General features: G+C 40.6%; 1 protein-coding gene across 1 annotated transcript; it reads left to right on the top strand.

The window, feature by feature from the left end:
* Positions 1-10,095: 10,095 nt before the first annotated feature.
* On the top strand, positions 10,096-11,010 carry LOC148148796 (uncharacterized). The gene has a single exon (XM_087991779.1). It carries the CDS (start codon positions 10,108-10,110, stop codon positions 11,008-11,010), a length of 903 nt encoding a protein of 300 aa, XP_087847905.1. The 5' UTR covers positions 10,096-10,107.
* Positions 11,011-23,411: the final 12,401 nt, after the last annotated feature.

The raw sequence follows: 23,411 nt of genomic DNA, 5'->3' as shown, positions 1-23,411 counted from the left end.
AGAAAACATTTGTTGTCTCAACTCCACGGCTCAATATATCAGTGTGACCAGCACTAAATATTCATTTTATAATAAAATACAAAGTTCAGTCTGGACCAAACCTCTGTCATTGAGCAGGTGCTATATGCATTGCCTACATTATGCCCATTTTAAACACAGAGTGAAAATCACCCTAAACAATAATATAGTAAACAGCGGCTAAAAGAGGAGAACTATTTCAAAAAAAAGTATTAGAAGTTGTGCATGTTCCTGTTTGGATAGAGATTGGTTTCATAGGCAGAGTGTCATATAGATTATGCTCTGCCTGTTTTTCCTAGTTGGTTTGGTAAGGAAGCTTCCAATTCTCCTCGTCCTCAGGCCTCAGGGTAAAATAGCAGCTGGAACCCTGGTTATGTAATGGAATGCCAACCTGCATATTTAAAGAAGATCCCACCAGTTTGGGATAGATGCCATTACTGCCTCCAAAAACATTGCAGTCAGTTAAATCAGGGTGCAATGGATGCACTCCCTGATTCACTTTAACTGCCCTCAAGTGGTTTCCTCCAGACAGAAGTGTGACAGGGTAGGGGACGACTAAAATAAAGACCTTTTTTTTTAAAATGTGGGAAACATTACAATTTATTGAAGTAATATTGCTTTTTGCTCTTGTCAAGCATGGCTCCACCATTCCAAATGAAAGGTGGGGGAGTGAGGCCAATTAGGGATGCATAGCAGGAAAGACTGATTTGACTTTTTGGGGATGTGACCCAACACACAATTGTTTGTGGCATTTTGCAAATCTTGTTCATCAATCTCACAGTTGTTCAGTATAATTGAAAGCAGACCACTTCTCACCACAGTATGAGCCTCTGTTATGGTAGTTTTTTTATATATGCACTTACATAACCCTTTGAATGATTAGATCTCTGGAAGCAATGTTAGTTGAAGGTTTTCAAATGTATATTTATAATTTGAAATCTTTGATTATGAAAGCAGTAAATACAGATGCAAAAATTTGATTAGCTCTGTACAAACATTAAACTTGCACCAAATAAAATTAGATTGCTTGGATGTAAACATTTTTATAATGAAGTTGTTTCATTTAAACTTAGCTGTTTAATTTGTTTGCCCATGGAGTGGTTGTGCTTGATGTGATACACTTTAAAAAATCGAAACTTTGGTGAAAACAGCAAGAAAAGATTGTTTTGGCCTCTGTTGTTGAAGTTATAATTCAGATTTTTTTTGGTATTTTGTTTAAATCCTTAATCATTGAGTGCCCTGAGATAATTAATTAATGTTTGCTTTCATATGCCTTCCTCTCTATCAGACTTGGTCAGGACTACTGTTGCATATGATGATGATTTATAACAATACAGACTGGCGTGTAATGGATCATTTTCTAGAGACTACGTAGAATAGATATTTCAGATGCTAATATTATCATAAGTCTACCTTCAACCGTGCCCATCCAATTCTTTCATTGAACAGAAGACTAGTGCTCAAAATAAAATAACCTTGCATAATTTTGAGAACGGTGACAGAATTTATTCCAAGTGTGAAAAACATTTGGCTCATTTTTAATTTTCAAAGTTTATTTGGTGGACATAATGCAAAGCAATCAGAACAGTTGCCCATGTTACCAGTGAAACACTAACTATTTTGATTGTTGAACTTCATTTGCATTCTACTGACAGGCTAGTTGTATGCTGCCAGTGATGATAGACTGCTTTTCATTTTCAAAAGTTGAAAAATCCACTGGTGCAGCTTCATAGTATGGACCAGTAATAGTAAGTAAAAGAAGTCTGAGCTGATGGCTTGGTTGGAGGTAGACTTGGGTGGTGTTGTCAATTCAATATTGATACAAACAGATAAAACAGAAGTTCGCAAGATTGACATTTCAAATTTCAATGTAATACTTTGCAGGTTTGACAACTTGCCCTGATCTGGTGATCATATATCTAGCTGGAAAAAGGTTCACGTTGCTCTCTGCTGCATTTATTTGACAATTTGGTTGTCTTGCTGCTGCCTGATGTCAATCAATATTACTGCAAAACATAGTTCAGTATTAGATCTTCATCTGTCCCTGGCCTGCATAACATGTTTTCTTCCTTATACTAACTACTTGGTACCCTACTACCTTTTTAAACCAGCATATATGCACCTAAAAATCTACCATGTGTAGCAAAGTATTTCATTGGATACCTGGAAGCATTGTCTAACATGCGCTTTGGAAAAATACTGACTTTATGATTACAATAGTTAAGCAAAATGACCATCTCACTAAGAATTCTTAGACCTATTTCTAGGAAGGCATATGCAAGCATGAAATATCTACAGTTGAAAGACTGGGAAATTTCAATCCATAGTATTACTAGTCTCAAAGATCGCTAAGCATGGCCTGTATGGTGTCCAATTCAGCAAGTGGAGATCAAATGTGTGCTGCAATAATAAAGATTTGGAGATGCTGGTGTTGGACTGGGGTGTACAAAGTTAAAAATCACACAACACCAGGTTATAATCCAGCAGGTTTAATTGGAAGCTATTGTCTAACAATAATTGTCTATTATTGCTTCCAATTAAACCTGCTGGATTATAACCTGGTGTTGTGTGATTTTTAACTTTGCAATAATAAAGTAATATTGGCTGTTATTCAATTAATTTAAATTTTCTGCTTCATTCATTTTATCTCTGATCTTAAGACTTATTTGTGGTGGCATGCTTGCAACAACAAACATTTGCCATAAACAAAAAATGTTGATAATACATCAATAACTATTTAAAATATTATTTTTAGATGGAAGTGATAGTGCTCTATGTCAGACTAAGTATCCAGAATGATGCAAAGTTCAAACAAACCTTAATGTTCCAATTAATTATTCAACAATTCTTTGTCTAAATACCCAACTCAATATTTTTAAAAATTAATTTGATCGGACCACCCCATATCTACAAAGTACTGTGACTGGCATAGATGTTTATATAGCTGGTTTCTGTTAATTTGACAAATCGTTTTGAGAAATGTTCATTTGCTCTAACATGTCAGGAAGTGAATTTGATTGCAGGCCATCCTGTGGGATTGAAGGAAAGCATTGTGCAGGTCTAATATGAAACATGATCTACTTTAGAATAAAAAATTAGCCCACCATTTTAAATGTAATAAAAGCTACTGACAAATCATCAAGTCCATTACAATTAGAGAATATCTGAGACTCTATTGATGTTTTTTAAAGGCTGTGGAACTCAACAAAGCTTTTGGTGTTGGAATTAGGAAATTTTGAAAAAGACTTTCCAAAACGTTTCAAACATTTTCAAAAATTAATATGTTGGCCTTGGTTAAATGGAACTGTCCCATACATTTGATTGTTTTAATCATGACAAGTAGGTTACAGTGATGTTGAAGACTGAGATTTAATCCTTTCAATGTGAGCTTCCAGCTGTCTAGACCATACATTTGAAGTTTGCCTATCTCCTTTCTCTCTACCGTAACAACTAAACCTCTTCTTTAAAAAAAAACTGCCCAGTCCCATACTTTTCCAATTCTTTCACTTGATATATTAATGAAAAGCTTCACTATTACTTTTGTTAGCAATGAAAAAATTAAAATCTTTGTTTAACTAGCACAATATTACTTTCTTTGCCTCTAGTACAATATCAAAAGGTTTGAAGCCAAAGACAGACGCAGAGCTCATAGTGCAGATTAACTTAGATGTGGAGGTGCTGGTATTGGACTGGGATGGATAAAAGAAATTACGCACCACCAAGTTATAGTCCAACAGGTTTATTTGGAAGTACAAGCTTTTGGAGGACTGCTCCCTGACGAAGCTACCTGACAAAGCAACAGCACTCCCAAAGCTTGTACTTCCAAATAAACCTGTTGGATTATAACTTGGTGCTGTATGATTTTTAACTTTCTCCAGATTAACTAATGCTTTTATACTTGTAGGAGAAGCTGAGGCAAATTATTAAATCAGAACCTGAAGTAAACAGGTAAAACTGCATCTAGTTTCATTGTTTCTTAGTCAAAATATGAGGACAAAAGAAGTCAAATTTTTCAGGACTACAATCCGTGCTACAAGAATATTTTACATTTATCTGACACCATATTGCTCCAGGAAATATTGAATTGTTGCTAACTTTTACCTTAAAGAAAGATTTGCAATTGCCCTAACATTTGTTTAAGTGTCTTTATTCAAAATTGGTCATAAACTGAGTGAAATACATACTGGTCATGCCCTGCTCAGTTTTTTTTTGGTTCCTTCTGTATCAAAACAAGTGGTAGCTAAAGGAACTGGAGAAGGACACGGACATGAAATGCACTTGTGTAATAATATTTGTAATAGCTGTAAATAAAAATCACCTTGGTCATATTCTGTGCTCTCATTATATCCTCGTGCTCCTCTAAAGTCTATCCTCAGCTACTAATGCTTGTCAGGTGGAATACTGCTTAGTTCCTCTTGATGACATTTCAGATAAACAAAATCGGATGATCTCAACCTTAAAGACCCAGCTATAAGCTAAAATCTCAGAACAGTTTGAAGTGTCTGTCCCATGTGACCATGTGTATCACGAAAGAGGATATTCGTGGAGTTCTTGGTGGGGTGGGCTTGATTTGGTTTGCACACGAGTTTTCATATGGTTATGTGTTATCTGAAATATTAATGTAGAACACTTTACAAAGTATAGGAGACTGCTACAGCAAAAAAAAAATTGGATTTTGGGAGAACACAAGCTGCTCAACTGGAGTCACCAAGTCCTAAGTGTTTTAAGAAAGAGATCACATGACCCAGTTTATGGAGTTAAGAAAAACATTGGATTTGAACTCACTTGGGCAATGAAAGAGCTTGCTTGACCAAGCAGCTGTTGCCCTTTATCTCCTTCTTTGACACCTCCTCAAAGTTTTTGAGTTGTAAAGCTATTGGAAAATTTCATCACTACAAATGGAGTGGTTCGTTAAGAAGAATTCAAAATCAATACCAAAGTTTCAGCTCGTCCTAAATGATCCAGGAAAATATTTTAGTTCCAATAACTTTTATGCAAAATGATTTGACAAGCCAAAATGTGAACTATTAATTTTCCTAAATTTAACTCATAACCTGGCCAAAATACTTTTAAGATAACTTCCTTTTCCCCCCAGATTTGGAAGATGGATGTGTTAATTTTCAAGAGGGTCTGATTATATTTGTATAGTGTAAATACTTTGTTTATCACCTCTGTAGCTTTGTGAAATAAGTTTTATTTGTAAGAAGCTAATTCCTTATTTGTTGCTAAAGAAACTTGGCTGGCTTGCTTCTTATACTGCACTATATACAATCTGACTGCAATTCCTTTTTAAATTAAGATTTTGTTGTGACTAGTGGAGGAGTGGCACCAAGAAAGGAATCAGATCACCCCTCCCAACTTGTCAGAACAATATTGTTATAGCCATATATTTTTAATATTATCTAATATAATGCATACTTACAACTTCAATTAAGATCAAATAATGTTATAGAAGAGCAAAACACAAAAAAAACTTAGATGGTGGGAATTCTGAATGTCTTGTAGACGATGGATCAAACACTTTCAGTTCACTTGATACCTATATACTATAATAAATATTACAACTTTCAGTCCATAGTTTGCCAACCATGAATATGTTCCTCAAAGCAGAGCCCACAAATTCAGATAAAATTGTTCTTTGATAGTGGGTTTCTTTCATTAATGCAAGCTGACTGGACAAAATCACCAATCCAGATGTGATCTGATTTTTCTGCAAGATTATTGGTTAAAGGCTCTTGTTGTTTATCCTTTAGTTTCTATATAGGTTCTATTATTGTAAATCTCTGTCTCATGGTCAATACGTAGTTATCTTTCCCTGTGTGGAGTTTGCTCCCTTGTTTTCTTTCTGTCTTTCTCTCTGTCTTTAATGTGTAGCTGTCCTGTTCAGAAATAGTTTTTTTTTCTCCATCTTAGTGTATAATTATCTGAAGTTTTGATCACATGTACAAAGAAACACTGATTGACTTGATCACAGCAGGACCTGAACAGATAGTTTTCTTCACCATCTACAAGAGTAAGAAGTGGTTATCGAAAATAGATTGATATGGCTCAGAACTTTAATGCCCATAGGGTAAAATTCTGAAACCATGTCACAAGTACAAAATTGTCACTGTTCTGGGAAGAGTTAAAGTCAGTGACTGAGTTTGTAAAATAATACAATGCTATTTAGAAGTTACTAATAGCCACCTGAAAAGAACAAAGAACACTGTCTTAAAACAGCTGACAAGCAAGATTTCAGAAATGATGAGAAATAGTTTTGCATTTCTAAACTGGAACTGAACCACTTGAAAGTATAGGGTGATTAATCATTAGCACGGACTATCAAAACAAATTTTGTTGACAAAATCCACAAAGGTTGCAGACGGGGTTAGGTTTAGCAATCCCACTACAAAGGATTTGAAATGCATCAGAAAGATGTTCATGCCGTAAATCATGAGCGAACTGAATGGAATGGATACAGAGAAATCCTTCCTGCTTGTAAAAGGAACAAGAAAAAAAGAACAATGCATAAAAGAAGCGAAAGTGAAGTGAGGAAAAATGTTTCCACACAGCAAATATCTCAGTAATGGAATGCAGTACCTGAAAATATCATGAAGCCAGGTTCAGTTGAAATATGTTCAAGAGTGAATTGGATGAGTATTTGACAAAAATAATGTGCAAGGGTATGGGAATGAAGCAGGAGATTACCATTAGGGAATGATGTTCATTTAACGAACTGGTACAAGCACGATGGGCTGATTGGCCTCCGTCTGCAACTATAACACTTCTGTGATTCTGTGGTAATTTGCAAAACAATGTTGGAGATGCCATTGAAGTGCCTCTGAAATAACAAGCTGATGGTCTTCATAACCTCTTCCTTTATTCCTTCAAAATTACACATCATTGATGTATTAATCTCAATGAGCCAGGAATTTCCTGGAAACAAATTCAGGGGAATGTTGGGAACAGCTTTGTCTTTCTCAATGAGAAAACATAACTCTCCAGTTTGGCCAAATCTGAGCAGTTTTCACTTTGATATTTGACTTCCCAGGAGCCATCGTTTTAGCATTTCATCTACAATTTATGGGGAGTATATTTGATTGGTGGAAAGAAATTGAGTTTTGCCGAGACGAGTGTCAATCATTGTGTACACAGGTACCTACCGAGCACATTCCGATTTCATGCCTAATGAATCTGGAACTTGTCCATCTTCTAACAGTACCACTGTTGTGTTTCAGCTGGTGAATGCTGGAGTTAGTCAGGTTTCTGAAAATCATGATTAATAGATTCTCTGAGGAAAAGATTCGCCACATATGAGGTTTAGTCTGAAATCTGAATCAGGTTGCTAAATTTGTTTACATTTCTTTGAGATGTTGTGACTCAGAGCAATGTTGCAATTGCTTTCACCTCATTGTCATTCTAGAAGCTTGAAGACAATCACGTTGACCCTGAATTGCAGAGTAATGAAGCACTTTAAACAAGCAGGACTAATCACCAGATTCAGGGAAGCCTTCAATCAAATGAATGAAATTATAAACAGTGAGAATTTGGATAATGGTGTTGCTCCTGATCTTTTAGGTCCAGCAGCCTGTCTCAATTACTGCATCTGCAACGCCCACCTAAGCACTTAGTGGAGTTAAAAATCTTTGCTGCCTAGCAACAAATGAAGAAATAATCATCGCTAATTCAGTTTCAAAGATAAAATGCTTCCAACTTATTTTGTTAAATAAATAACTTCTGCTACACTGCAATTAAATTAAAAACTTGGATTTTTTTCGAAAACACTCACTTTCATGAAATTATAAATGACATAGCACAGTCTGGAAGTGTTTCTAACTGTTAATGCCATAGGATTACCTATTGTTGTGGTACACATAGCATTATAATTGTGTCCTGTCAACGGAATGTAACATTAGAAAAACTCCAGTGTATTTTGGCTTTGTTTTTCAATTTTCTTGCCTGTTCACCAGCAGATACTGACTTTTATTCCCATTAAAAAACTTTTTAAAAAAAACTACAAAGTTCAGTTTCATAGTGCGTGTATTTTTAGAACACAGTATTCGGTTTGGATCAAAAATGGTGATCAAAACACATATACACACACCCACTTCTTGGGCTGGCCTTCCAGATACCATTTCAATAAAGAAGTTAGCATGGGCATGGGGTGTGTGTGTGTGTGTCAGTAGAATGCAGAATACGGGATTGTGATATCAGGTAAAAACAATGACTGCAGATGCTGGAAACCAGATTCTGGATTAGTGGTGCTGGAAGAGCACAGCAGTTCAGGCAGCATCCGAGGAGCAGTAAAATCGACATTTCGGGCAAAAGCCCTTCATCAGGAATACAGGCAGAGAGCCTGAAGGGTGGAGGGATAAGTGAGAGGAGGATGAGGGTGGGGAGAAAGTAGCATAGAGTACAATAGGTGAGTGGGGGAGGGGATGAAGGTGATAGGTCGGGAGGGAGGGGAAGGGTGGAGTGGATAGGTGGAAAAGAAGATAGGCAGGTAGGACAAGTCATGGGGACAGTGCTGAGCTGGAAGTTTGGAGCTGGGGTGAGGTGGGGGAAGGGGAAATGAGGAAACTGTTGAAGTCCACATTGATGCCCTGGGATTGAAGTGTTCCGAGGCGGAAGATGAGGCATTCTTCCTCCAGGCGTCTGGTGGTGAGGGAGCAACGGTGAAGGAGGCCCATCATCTCCATGTCCTCGGCAAAGTGGGAGGGGGAGTTGAAATGTTGGGCCACAGGGCGGTGTGGGTGTACCAGAGATGTTCATTAAAGCGCTCTGCTAGGAGGCGTCCAGTCTCCCCAATGTAGAGGAGACTGCATTGGGAGCAACTGATACAATAAATGATATTGGTGGATGTGCAGGTAAAACTTTGGATGTGGAAGGCTCCTTTAGGGCCTTAGATGGAGGTGAGGGAGGAGGTTTGGGCGTAGGTTTTGCAATTCCTGTGGTGGCAGGGGAAGGTGCCAGGATTGGAGGGTGGCTTGAAGGGGGGCATGGACCTGACCAGGTAGTCACAGAGGGAACAGTCTTTGCAGAAGGCGGAAAGGGGTGGGGAGGGAAATGTATCCCTGGTGGTGGGGTCTTTTTGGAGGTGGCGGAAACGTCGATGTCATCACCCTCATCTACAAGCTGAAGGGGGAGAGGGAGAAACTCAAAATTTGGAGACCAATCTCACTGTTGAATGCGGATTACAAAATTCTGTCAAAGGTTATCGCCAACCGGGTCAGGTCTGCTCTGGGGTTGGTGATTCACCCTGACCAAACCTGTGCTGTACCGGGCAGGAAGATCGCTGAGAGTCTCGCACTCCTTGGGGATACGATCGCTGATATGCAGGACAGACGGTTGGACACCTGCCTGATCAGCCTGGACCAGGAAAAAGCCTTTGACAGGATTTCACACAGGTATATGAGAGATGTTCTCTCCAAAATGGGCTTTGGGGAGAGAATCTGCAATTGGATCAGACTGCTCTACACGAACATTGTCAGTGCAGTCTCAATCAATGGGTGGGAATCAGATAGCTTCCCAGTCATATCTGGAGTCAGGCAGGGCTGCCCTCTCTCTCCTGCCTTGTTTGTGTGCTGCATAGAGCCATTTGCCGAGTCCATCAGGAAGGATGCGAGCCTGAGAGGGGTGACTATTCCTGGTAGCGGGGGTCTGCAGGTTAAGGACTCCCTGTACATGGATGACGTCGCTGTTTTCTGCTCGGATCCGCTGTCCGTGCACAGACTCATGTGCATATGTGACCAGTTCGAACAGGCCTCAGGGGCCAAGGTAAACCGAGGCAAGAGCGAGGCCATGCTCTTCAGGATCTGGGCCGACCAATCCTCGATCCCCTTCACCGTCAGGACCGACCACCTGAAGGTGCTGGGTATTTGGTTCAGGGGGGTCTGGGGCATGCGCCAAGTCTTGGGAAGAGCGTATCAGCAAAGTGAGACAGAAACTGGGCAGATGGAAGCTACGGTCGCTCTCCATCATGGGAAAAAACCTGGTCATCAGGTGTGAGGCACTGTCATTGCTGTTATATGTGGCACAGGCCTGGCCTATTCCCAGAACCTGTGCCGCTGCAGTCACCCGGGCCATCTTCAGTTTATATGGAAGTCAAAGATGGACCGGGTCCGAAGGGACTCGCTGTACAAAGATCTGGGCAACGGGGGCAAAAATACACCCAATGCCACCCTCACCCTGATGGCCACCTTTGTGTGTGGCTGCATCAAGCTGTGCATGGATCCCCGGTATGCAAACACCAAGTGTCACTACGTACTGAGGTTCTACCTGTCCCCGGTGTTGCAAAGGATGGGCCTGGCCTCGCTGCCGCAGAACGCTCCGAGTAGTTGGACCGTTCCGTATCACCTGTCCTTCATGGAGATGTTTATGAAGAAAAACACCTTTGACCACAAGTCCATCAGGAAGTGGTCAGCACGTAGTGTCCTTGAGACCCTTCGGGAAAAGGAGAGGGCAGATCCTGTCGAGCGGTTCCCTGAGCAGACTGTCAAAGCCATTTGGCAGAATGCCTCATCGCCAGAACTTTCCAACATGCACCAAGACATGGCTTGGCTGGTGGTGAGAAGGGTTCTGCCTGTGAGAACCATTATGCACGCCTGGACTCTCAGGCGCACCGCACGCTGCCCTCGAAGTGGCTGCGGGGGGCACGAGACCGTCACACACCTCCTCCTGGAATGTGCCTACACAGAAGAAGTCTGGAGAGGAATGCAGTGGTGTTTGTCGAGGTTCGACCTGAGCAGCTCCGTGATGCGGGACTCCGTGCTCTACGGTCTGTTCCCTGGGACACGCACCGAGATGAACATCAACTGCGCCTGGAGGATCATCAACTCGGTGAAGGACGCTCTCTGGGCGGTCCGAAACCTGTTGATCCTCCAACTGAAAGAGTTGACCCCGACTGAGTGTTGCAGACTGGCACATTCCAAGGTCCAGGACTACGTGTTGAGGGACGCGCTGAAGCTTGGGGCAGCTGCCGCCAAGGCGCGGTGGGGAAAGACCACCGTGTAACATCTGCCTGCCTAAGAAGAACAGGGGGCCCACGCAGTTATTTGGGCTCTGCTGACGCCTCAGCTCAATATATGGACATATGATTAATAAATGTACAGACCTGTGTATACAAATGATAAATTCTGATCTCTGTATGTAAATGTTTACGTATGTATGGCATGACCAACTGTACAGACCATCAAATTATTTTATGAATAAAGTATATTTTTTAAATTAAAAAAGTGGCGGAAATGTCGGCAGATGATTTGGTTTATGCGAAGGTTGGTAGGGTGGAAGGTGAGCACCAGGGGCGTTCTGTCCCTAAAGGAGCCTTCTACGTGCAAAGTTTTACATGCACATCCACCAATATCAGTTATTGTATCCGTTGCTCCCGATGCGGTCTCCTCTACATTGGGACGCCTCCTAGCAGAGCGCTTTAGGGAACATCTCCGGGACACCCGCACCAATCAACCACACCGCCCTGTGTCCCAACATTTCAACTCCCCCTCCCACTCTGCCGAGGACATGGAGGTCCTGGGCTTCCTTCACCGTTGCTCCCACACCACCAGACGCATGGAGGAAGAACGCCTCATCTTCCGCCTCGGAACACTTCAACCCCAGGGCATCAATGTTGGCTTCAACAGTTTCCTCATTTCCCCTTCCCCCACCTCACCCCAGCTCAGCACTGTCCCCATGTCTGGTCCTACCTGCCTATCTTCTTTTCCACCTATCCACTCCACCCTCCCCTCCCCCCCCCCGACCTATCATCTTCATCCCCTCCCCCACTCCCTATTGTACTCTATGCTACTTTCTCCCCACCCCCACCCTCCTCTCGCTTATCTCTCCATCCTTCAGGCTCTCTGCCTGTATTCCTGATGAAGGGCTTTTGCCTGAAATGTCGATTTTACTGCCCCTTGGATGCTGCCTGAACTGCTGTGCTCTTCCAGCACCACTAATCCAGATTGTGATAGCAGTCAGCATTTGGGCAGTGATTTGGCTCTGCTGTTGCCAAATTCAATCTTGAAGCTCTAGCTAACACGTTCTCTTAACATCTGAAGTGCAGCTGGAGGCTAGAGGCAGTGACATTTGCAACATCTTCCAGTTCACCATAGCTGTTGCATAAGATGTTACTGAGGCGCTCTTTTCCAAGCTGTAAACATTCATCATTTATTAGAAAGGAACAGGAGGAGTGAGTGAAGACAGTAAGTGCTGAAGAAGCTCAGCCGGTCTGGAAGCATTTGTGAAGATAGAAAGGAGAGTTAACATTTTGAGTCTAATATTGCCCTTCATTAGAAGTTCACCAACAAGGATGGTCTTGAATGCCTCTTCATGGATGTTTGCCATTGGGACTTTATTCTGCTGAATACAGCACAAGTCATATCATTTAAATACAGTTGCAGATTGTAAGTTCTCTATGATTACTGATGCCTTGATCCCAAACCCCACCACTCCTAGCATCCAAGACAGCCAGCAATCCAGATCAGAGCATGTTGATGAATACTTACAGTTCAAGCTGAGAGCAAATTGGCTCTGTGCCTTGTGCAGCCTATTAAATCTTGGATTGTCTTTATGATCCACAGGAGCAATTATTAGACATCTGTAATTACTTCCGCTTTGCAGAGGTGACCGTGATCTGTCTGTAATGACCATGACTTGGTCAAGACTACTTGTGATCAGGATTTGTATCCTACTCAGTTGGACACTGCATGCATTTCACATGCAGGGTTCAGTGATTACACATAACTTCAATGCATACTATGAAGGAACTTGATTAATGTAGTTGCATTATATTGTTCTGGCCTCAAAACTTGTACAAGAAGAGTCTGTGTGCTCCAAACACTCTAAATGTGACCACAGCCATTTTCCAATCCATTGTGCATTTGCAATCTACATGAGTACAAATAGCAACATTTGGCAGCATGAATCACTGAATCTCCATGTCCTTTCCTTCCTTGCACTCACCAGCGAACTCACCAGTACTGAGCTTCCACACACCTCTTTAAATCTTCTAACATCACCCTTTGAACAGTAGTCCTACAGCTCAGTCATGGCAACCATTGTATTGCACTGTACCCCATTGAAGTCGCCACCTCCAATGCAGCAACCCAGGTCCTCCAATATAATATTGTCTCTCCTTTTATATGTTGAATTGCCACTGTTCATAACTGTGGATCTTTTACATTCCAGCAAAGTGCCTTCCAATCTCCACAATTTACTTTCCCTGCTTCCCTAACATAATGATCCCTGTTACCTCCCATTTAACATTAATTGAGCTGATATCCCAGGCTTATCATGATCTAACCCCCTGACATACAGCCCCAACTAACATGGGACTAGTTTCCTGACTGACATTCGTTCATCTCCCCAAATGGATCATCTTGACTCCGTAGACTGAATGTACTGGATCTGCAGTGACTATGATCTACTCCTCAGATAGTAAAGATACAGACTCCCAGCCCTTACCACCCCAAGCAGCAAACTGACTGTCTCCAAGCCCCAGGATTGAGGTCAGACACTGCCTTTGATTTATTGCACTGGGACCCCCGGAATAAAAGCTGTCCCCCTTTATTTGATCAAGGCCTACTCCCCCTTAGAATCTGAGAAATGGCCATTTGGCTGAAGCATGTACAGTGTGTTTGTTGTCTAATTTGCTGGTACGTGGTATATGGGTAACACTGACGTAGTACCGCCATGGAGCAGCATGTTGACATCCTTAATTGATCACAGCCATGTCAAGTTGCCTGGTTTTGTGTCCATGGTGAAAGGCAAAGTAAGACAGAAACACTGAGCTCTTAGGTTTTGAGAAATGGGCAAAGCATAGAAGGTAAAGTAAGGCAGAAATAAAGTAGCAATAAAATGAAGGACCCTAAGAGAGCCAATGAGGACCCCTAATACACTTTCTAACCAAATGCAAGGTAGGTGCCAGTAACTTGTCCTAATGGCAGCATTCCAACTAAAGGTGTCGGTGCACTTCAGAGTGCAGCATTGAAGTGGAGAGCTGTATTATAAGTGGATCAGCGATATGCCATGTCGACGTGGAGAGGCTAGTATAAGCCCAGGCAACTGGAAGCTAGAGCTTCAACTCCGCCATGTTGCCCTGCCAACACCTGTCTTGGGCCTGCCACAGTGCTCCAGTGAATCTCAGTGCAAGCTGGAAGAACAGCATCTCATTTTTCACTTGAGAACCCTGCAGCCTTCAGGATGTAATATTGAATTCAATAAACTTAGGGCCTGAACTACTTCTTCCATGTTCTTACACTTCTCCACACCATAGGCCTTGTCATCACATGGACTCCTTTCAGCGCAGTCAACCCATTTTCACCCACTTATGCCCCATATTATCAGCCTTTTTCCTTCCATGATATATCCTCTTGCCTCCTTCTCCACCTATCATCTCACTCCTCCACCTCCCCCACAAATCCCTGTCTTCAGCATACCTTCAACCTTTTTCTCACTACTACTAGTTCTGATGTGGGATCCAAAGTCCGAAGTCACTAAACATAAAATATTGACTTTGCTCTCTCTCCACAGGTGCTGACAGACCTGCTGAGATTCTCCAGAAATTTCAGTCTTTGAACTGGCAGCCACAGTTCTCGGTTTCAATTTAATGTAAAAACTTAAATTGGCAAGAATCATTTCAGTTTATTTTGCCTGTGCCAGCACATTGTTGCTGAAATACAAACTTAATTTCGTTGCTCTGTTTTTCACCAAAAGCTCCCTATCTTCACCCTGCATCAACTTTTAAAATATTTATTTGGAATAATGTTGATATCAGTACATAAATACTTGTGTGTAAATGGCAGTTAATTGTGGCTTTAAAATCCCATACTTGTTCCTCAGCAAATTCAGAACCTAAATGATTTCTCAGGAACCCAGTGAATAAAGTTGCTAAAGCATCCAAAAATTAGGTGGCAAAAGGTTATGGGTGCTCCTTTCTATTACCACACAAGGTCAATGTAAGAGTAAACGGCATAGAGTTACACTTGGATGATGCATGAACACACATGGAAAATCAGACCTGGGTCATGAGGTTTAAATGTGTGACCAAGTTCTGACTTGGCTCACTGCATCATACCAGATGATCCAAACATGAATCCTTCCATAAGCCGACAGAATGCATCAACTGGGAAAGGAAGAACAACATTAGGAATTCTGAAAAATCTTGCCTACATGGAAAATGTCACATCTTCTGTATTTAGGATTTGAAAGCAAGGGTTAGAAAAGAAGAGAGAAGAAAGGGACAGGAGTTTTGGTGATGCATTTTCTTTTGTTGCATTTGATATTTACTTTTATCATTGCCATTAGTTAACCAGACACGTACACATTCAATGCTCTATGTTAGATAATGTTGCTATTAAGATAAACAAAAGGATGAATGATTTGTCGCATAAAATTGTAGGATGTTTTCATCCTATTCTGAACTGAGATCTTGTGTGCAAACAGGACTTGCACTCTCATAAGAGATAGATATTTCTAAACACAAATGTAAATTCATTTTCAACCAGTTGTTACTAACTTTAGACTGTTATAATCAAAATCGAGAATCTGCTTTCTAAACTGCCACACATTCCTTCCACACTTTTACAACTCTCCACTGACTTGTTAACTACATTTTAACTCTTATTTTGACTTTTGTGTTTTGCCCAGAGCCTTGAATAGTAACATTATAAAATGTCATTATACTTTTATTTATTTGAAGATTGTTCTTACACAGCAGCTATCATTACCAAGAGTCACTAATCAGTATTTTAAAGTTGCAAATGGTGTGCATTTCTTTGGGAAATTCCATACTCACTTTCCTTGCTTTTCTAATCACATGAGCAGTTATGTTAGTAAACACACTGAGCCATATTTGTGTTGTGTTGTAAATTTGCATTATGATGTAAGCACATGCAACGTACAAGAATAGCTCATTGGCTTTCCCTAGGTCGACAACGCAATTTTAAAAAAGAATTGGAATAAAAATATTTTACGTTGTTCTATAGTGCTGCTCCCCATAATGTTACGGAGAACAATTGCACCCACAGAAAGGTTTGTGAGCTTTCAACATGCCTAGGAGAGGTCTGCAGTAAAAACAAATGTAAATACAGGAGGCTGCTGGATAGAGTTGGTTCTAGCATTGCTGTGTCGTAGTCATTATATACTGTAAAAGGAGTATTCTGTTACAGAGACTCAACTGCAAAAATGTTTCAGCACAACACGCTATATGTCATGGGTAACATGATGCTGCAGGAAGCCCATAGTCAAGAGAGCTGATAAATTGAACTTTTGCTTGAGGCATAACTAAAGTTTGTTGTCTAAGTTTGTGCTAAAACACGCTTGTCACTCGAAACCTAGAGACAATCATTTTAAAGGGCTCATTGAGAAATAACAAACACCTCTGAATCTTTGGCTACATTCAAAAATGTGACTGATTCAAAACTTAAGAGCAGAGTTCAAGTGTCATAGTTCAGCAATACATTAAGTTAGCTCCCTTGTTTTTTTTTCTCTCTCCTGTGCAAACTAAACAGATTAAATCACAATAAACAGCAAGTAAAGAACGCTGGCTCCTGTCACTAACAAAATATTCCAACAAGAAACTGAAATCAATACTTGTAAGTGTTTCTCAGAGAGATGGTTTGGTTTGATATTCCTAAAAATATGCTTTTCTTTAGCCAAAAGGAGTGTTTTTATGAACAGTAAATCCACCCTCTGCAACTCTTGGGGATTTATTCTAGCTAATACAGAATAATTATTTGGAGTTGACATATTGGCTTGAATTGTTAAATGGCCAGACAGTTGTTCCTACAGCATAGATGGGAATTGTGTATGAGGACTCTGTGTAATCCCTGGCATAGCACTCTCCAACAGAATTGCCCAGGAATTTGAAGATTGTGATAGGCAGTTCTTCAATGCTAGAAACTTTTTGAAAATATCCATTTAATTCAGAATTTGGAGGGTCACACTATAGTTAGAAAACATTAGACTATTTAAATACCTGATGTAAATCCTGAGTAATGATTCGAGTGACCCCGCAACTTATAACATACACCCAAACTACACCTCCCACTGAACTTGACCTAAGACCCCCTCCTTTATTCCCAGATCTGACAACACTTGTCACACCCTCACCATCTCCTACAGGACAAGACCCTCATACCAGCTGGGTTGCTGGTAGCCCCTCCACATCTCCCAGTCTGACTTCCAGAGATGGCACCCTTTACCCTTGCCCTCACTCAAGACCTGACAACCTCTCTCTATCACCACAGTCCGAACACCCTTTTCCTGCCTCCTTTGTTCCCAAATGCCCTTCCAGCTGCTGGACCCAGTTCCCTTCCTGGCACTGCCAGGTTTGATATCTCATCTAGTGTTCTATTTATCTTCCTGCTTACTCATCTGGCACCCATTCCCAACCTATGTGGCATCATACTCACGTAGCAATCTACTTATTTGGTACCCTCTTCACCTGGCAATTTATTCTTACCCACCTGGTACCCTATCTTCTCCCAGCTGGCACCCTGCTAAACTGACACTATCTCTGGCACCCTACCGCTCTCACTGTCCTTTTAACAGGAGCTGTCAAACTCACTGTCTGAAATGCTGGACCTTTAAATCACCGATTGCTTTGCAATGGGCATGGTTTGCCTTCTCATGACAGTTGTACATTGTATAGAGCCATTCAGAATGAAATTAAGATGCCACATTCCTGAAGGAACCTTTTTTGGAACTTCCCATTAAAAATGTGGATCTCCTAGGTTACATAAAAAAGAATTGGAGTGGCAACTTGTGTGAGATTGCCACACTATTTAAGAAAGGTGGTAAGGACAAGCCAGGGAACTATAGACCAGTGAACCTGACGTCAGTGGTGGGCAGGTTGTTGGAGGGAATCCTGAGGGACAGGATGTACATGTATTTGGGAAGGCATGGACTAATTATGGATAGTCATTGTGGCTTTTTTGCATAGGAAATCATGTCTCACAAACTTGATTGAGTTTTTTGAGGAAGTAACAAAGAGGATTGATGAGGGCAGAGCAGTGGATGTGATCTATGTGGACTTCAGGAAGGTGTTCGACACAGTTCCCCATGGGAGACTGGTAAGCAAGGTTAGATCTCACGGAATACAGGGAGAACTAGCCATTTGGATACAGAACTGGCTCAAAGATAGAAGACAGAGGGCGGTGGTGGAGGATTGTTTTTCAGACTGGAGTGCATTTGCAGATGACGCCAAAATTGGAGGTGTACTGGACAGCAAAGAAGGTTACCTCAGATTACAACGGGATCTTGATCAAATGGGCCAATGCGCTGAGAAGTGGCAGATGGAATTTAGTTTAGATAAATGCAAAGTGCTCCATTTTTGAAAAGCAAATCTTAGCAGGACCTTGACATGCAGGGTTCATAGCTCCTTGAAAGTGGAGTCGCAGGTAGATAGGATAGTGAGGAAGGCGTTTCATATGTTTTCCTTTATTGGTCTGAGTATTGAGTACAGGAGTTGGGAGGTCATGTTGCTGCTGTTCAGGACATTGGTTAGGCCACTGTTGGAATATTTCTTCCAATCGGAAAGATGTTGTGAAATGTGAAAGGGTTCAGAAAAGATTAACAAGGATGTTACCAAAGTTGGAGGATTTGAGCTATAGGGAGAGGTTGAATAGGCTGGGGCTGTTTTCCCTGGAGCTTTGGAGGTTGAGGGGTGACCTTATAGAGGTTTACAAAATCATGAGGGGCATTCTAATTCTAAATTAAAGTCCAGGCAAAGCTCATTTCTAGTTCAGCATATTTATTCTGGGCATTCTTTGTCTATATATTTTCATTATGAGTCTAATATGTATATGGTCATTATTTTTGAATTATTTTCTTATCTCAGTTGTTAAGCTTCTTTACCCAGAAATAGCTCTGGCACTGTGTCCTTCATTGCTTGCCATGTAACCTACTGAGTCAGGAAAGAACCTGAGTATGTATAGGAATACTACCTCATTCTGACCACTGTTGTATAGGCATGTTGGATAACCACCCTGTATGAACTTCTACTCATACTGGAGTTTTGCTGCCAGCATCTTCTTTAAGTGTAGGAAACTACGGGGCCTGTTTGGTTGGTATGATAGAAGATAAAGACCTTTGTCTAACTTGAAGAGTTTCTTATAGTTAAAAAGATATAGCTCATTTCATGTTTGCAACTGGTTACAGGTTACAGTGATATGATATGATAGACATAGAGGCTTTGAGGAGCACCAGATAATTAGGTTCTTCTGGGAAAGTCCATGTGACAGTATTAGTGTTGGAATCAGTGTTTATATCCAACATTACCTCTAAGCAGCCACACAGCAGTTCTACAAGCATCAATCGGCATTCTGCCTTTTAATTCCAGAACTCATCGCACAGACCTTTAGACATCCATTCTGTAGAAAATTCATGAAGGGGATAGTAGCTTACCACTCCTCAGTATTAACTCATTGTACAGCAACCACTAGCTTTCGATATATCCCATTCAACCTTAAAACAGCTATTGCCACTTCATTACAACTATTTTGCAGACTCAACTGAATTGCTCAAAATCCCAATCACAACATTTTTTCCATTGTTTAATGCTCCATAATATAACATGATACCGTAAGTATTGTTTTATTATTTCTTAACTGAACGGAGAAGGATTAGCTCTTCGTACCACTGTCACTCAATGCTTCCCTTTTATGTTTTCAATTAATAAAACCAATAATACTTCCTTTATCCCATCCATATTTCACCTACTACTGTGGTAGTGTGTAAATAGGAATACACTGAGCATTCCTATTTATAATTATTGTCTCAAAGTCAACAGGACTGAGGCAGCAACCCCGTGTAGACATATTGGTACTATGTGACAGTGTAGTGATGCATTGTTGTGTACATAAAACCCAACATGTTCATTCAGTTGGATTTGAAACACATCATGTTCCCCTGTGTTTTGGCCATTCCTTTCCCAAAGCACTTATCATGTCCTTTTCACATTGCCATCTTATTGAGTATCAGGGCAGACTGAAGGAATGTGTCTACTCCTGCTCTAAATTCATATTTTCATATGCTATTCAAGGAATTTTGCCGTGCTGAATTTGTTGTGTACCTTACTTTCCAAAGATAATTACACTACAAAAATAATTAACAGTAAGGGACTTTGATGCATTATATGGCCATGAAAGGCACTAGATAAATGTAAGTCTTAAATTAGGGATAGAAACTGCTGGAAACATTCAGTGGAGCATAACAGAGTTTCAGGTTGACCACATTTCAACAGAACTCTTTTTACATTATCGGTGCTTCTATGTGAAACCCAAACCTAGCAATTTATTACAGTTGATATTGGCGTGATAGGCTCCAATAGTATTCCTTTGTTCAGTATTTTAACTGAGGTACTTTTACCAGATAAAAACACTGTTAATGTCAGCATTAAAAGAATGGACAGAGGAACATTGTACTGATACAAACAGCGGCAACTTTAAGGCTGACAATTACATCATTTGCTTAATAATAGATGGTCACTATTTACATAATTCACCATCCAGCTTAGTCAGAACATTCTTTCATATGAAACAAAATCCATATCAGGAAATGTTTATGTACAGATAAAAGGTTTACTATCAAATGTGATAAAATGCACCAAATACAATAACAACTTCATCGTGTTAGGTACGGTCATGTTACAGCCAGTGATACTAAATCCTGCAAGCTTGCACGTAGATCAACTATTACTGTGGTAATGATTGTATGCAATGTTTGACTTGTCCTTTACTAAGAGCCAGAATATTCCTTTGGGAGCAATAAAACATGGATATGACCTTCTGATGTCTTCTGTTCAGGCCAGCAGCTACTATGTTCATCAAATATTATTCATAAAATGAGAAATATAATTAGTTTGTGAGGGAATCTGTGCATTTGTATAAGGCAACATGTTATATGGACCAGGAAAATATTACATTATACTCCCCCAGATTTTTCAGCAATGAGAACAAAGTCAGGGGCCACCATCAATACTCCTTTAAAACTGACTGTAACTTCAGGAGGCCACATAAACCCCAGTGAAATGCAAAAATTTGGAAGTTACTGCTAGTGATCTTACTCTTCGCTGTAGGGTCTATTTCTGAAGTTGTCACAGACTGTGATAATTAGCAATCACTGAACTGATGAGAACTTCTATTTTTATGTAATTAGTCTTTTTATAAAAAAAACTTGAAAAACTATATTGTTGAATAAACTTAGATTAGATTTTTAATATTCACACGCAAAGTTCATAATTATTGCCAATTTCAGATTCAAATCTGGGAAGTCTAATTCTAAAGCGAATTATACAGTAAACAGAAGAGCCTTGGGAAAAGTTGATGAGCAGAGAGATCTGGGAGTTCAGGTCCATTCTACCCTGAAGGTTGCTGCACAGTTGGATAGCATGGTCAAGAAGGCATATGGTATGCTTGCCTTCATTGGACAGGGTATTGAGTATAAGAGTTGGCAGGTCATGTTAAAATTGTACAAGACTTTGGTTCGGCTGCATTTAGAATACTGTGTACAGTTCTGGTCCGCCCCATCACCAAAAGGATGTGGACGCTTTGGAGACGGTGCAGAGAAAGTTTATGAGGATATTGCCTGCTATTGAAGGTGCTAGCTATGAAGAGAGGTTGAGTAGGTTAGGATTGTTTTCATTAGAAAAACGGAGATTGAGGGGGGCCCTGATTAAGGTCTATAAAATCATGAAGGGTATAGACAGGGTAAATAGAGATAAGCTTTTACCCCCCAGGGTGAAGGATTCAATAACGAGAGGTCATGCTTTCAAGGTGAGAGGTAAAAGGTTTAAGGGGGATACACGCGGCAAGTACTTTACACAGAGGATGGTAGGTGCCTGGAACGCATTGCCAGCAATGATAGTAGAAGCAGACACGGTAGATTCACTCAAGATGTGTCAGGACAGATGCATGAGTAGGTGGGGAAGGATACAGATGCTTATGAATTGGGCGACAGGTTTAGACAGTGGATGTGGGTCAGCTCAGGCTTGGAGGGCAGAAGGGAGTGTTCTGGGCTGTAAATTTTCTTTGTTCTTTGATCTTTGCATTCTTAGTTTATGTTTGCAGAATGCTAAATTTATTCTGTCTAAAAAATATCCACACAGTTTTTAATCTTTTGAAGAAACATATGTTAATAATACAGCTTCTACCTTAATTCTCTGTGTAATTTGCAAACTTTATTTTGCTCTCTAAAATGATTTTAAAAGTGACAGATAAACAGATATTCTCAACTTTCTAGTTTTCTGTATGTGAGAATTATTCACTGTGACTGGCTACATAACCTGCTTATCACTGTTGTTGAAGTTGAATATCCCATTGAATTGGTTCCAGATTCAAAATGACATCAGGTAAAGGTGAAATCCAGGCTAAGAAAATCACTGGATTGTAATGAGCAGCTCCTATGTTTAGTAATGAGTCCTGTAATCACCACTAATGACAAAATCCAACCCAGTAAGCATTAAAAGCTTTATGGTGCAAACTATGATGCACAAGTATCCTGCCCTAGAATTGGAATGGAATATAATGTGGAATGGAATGGATATCACAGGGGCAGGAATGATTGTTGGATGCTTCAGGGTTTAGATTTTTCAAAAAGAATAGGGAGGAAGGTAAAAAGAGGTGGAGGAATGGCATTGCTAATCATGCATATTATCACAGCTGCAGAAAGGGAGGTCATCGAGGAGGGTTTATCTACACAGTCAGTATGGGTGGAAGTCAGACAGGAAAGGAGCAGTCACTTTACTGGGAGTTTTCTATAGACTCCACAAAAGCAACAGGGACTTGGAGGAGCAGATTGGGAGGCAGATTTTAAAAAGGTGCAGAAGCAACAGGGTTTTTGTCATGGGTGCGTCCAGGATGGATTCCTGACTCAATTATGTAGATCGGCTAACTAGAGGGGAGGCCATATTGGATTTGATGCTTGGCAAAAAACCAGATCAGGTGTCAGATCTCTTGGTGCAAGGGCATTTTGGTGATAGTGATGACAATTGTCTTATCTTTACTGTAGTCATGGAGATGGATAGGAGCAGACAGCTGGGAAAATACTTAATTTGGGGAAGGGGAATTACAAGGCTATTAGGCAGGAACTGTGGAGCATAAGTTGAGGACAAATAATCTCAGGGAAATGTGGAAGTTGTTTAGGGAGCATTTGCTGTGAGTGCTGGATAGGTTTCTCCCACTAAGTTAAGGAAGGGATGGTAGGGGGAAGGAACTTTGGATGACAAGAGATGTGGAACATCTAGTCAAGAGGAAGAAGGAAGCTTACTTAATATTGAGGAAGCAAGTATCAGACAGGGCTCTAGAGGGTTACAAGGTAGCCAGGAAGGAACTGAAGAATGGACTTAGGAGAGCTAGAAGCAGGCATGAAAAATCTTTAGTCATTAGGATTAAGGAATACCCAATGTGTTCTAAACTTGTGAG

Source organism: Chiloscyllium plagiosum, unplaced genomic scaffold, assembly GCF_037043375.1.
Source record: "Chiloscyllium plagiosum isolate Xiang-an unplaced genomic scaffold, Cpla_swu_hap1 HiC_scaffold_11, whole genome shotgun sequence".
Taxonomy (NCBI): Eukaryota; Metazoa; Chordata; class Chondrichthyes; order Orectolobiformes; family Hemiscylliidae; genus Chiloscyllium; species Chiloscyllium plagiosum.
Note: the sequence above shows the minus strand (reverse complement) of the source record. Positions and strands in the feature narration are given on the sequence as shown.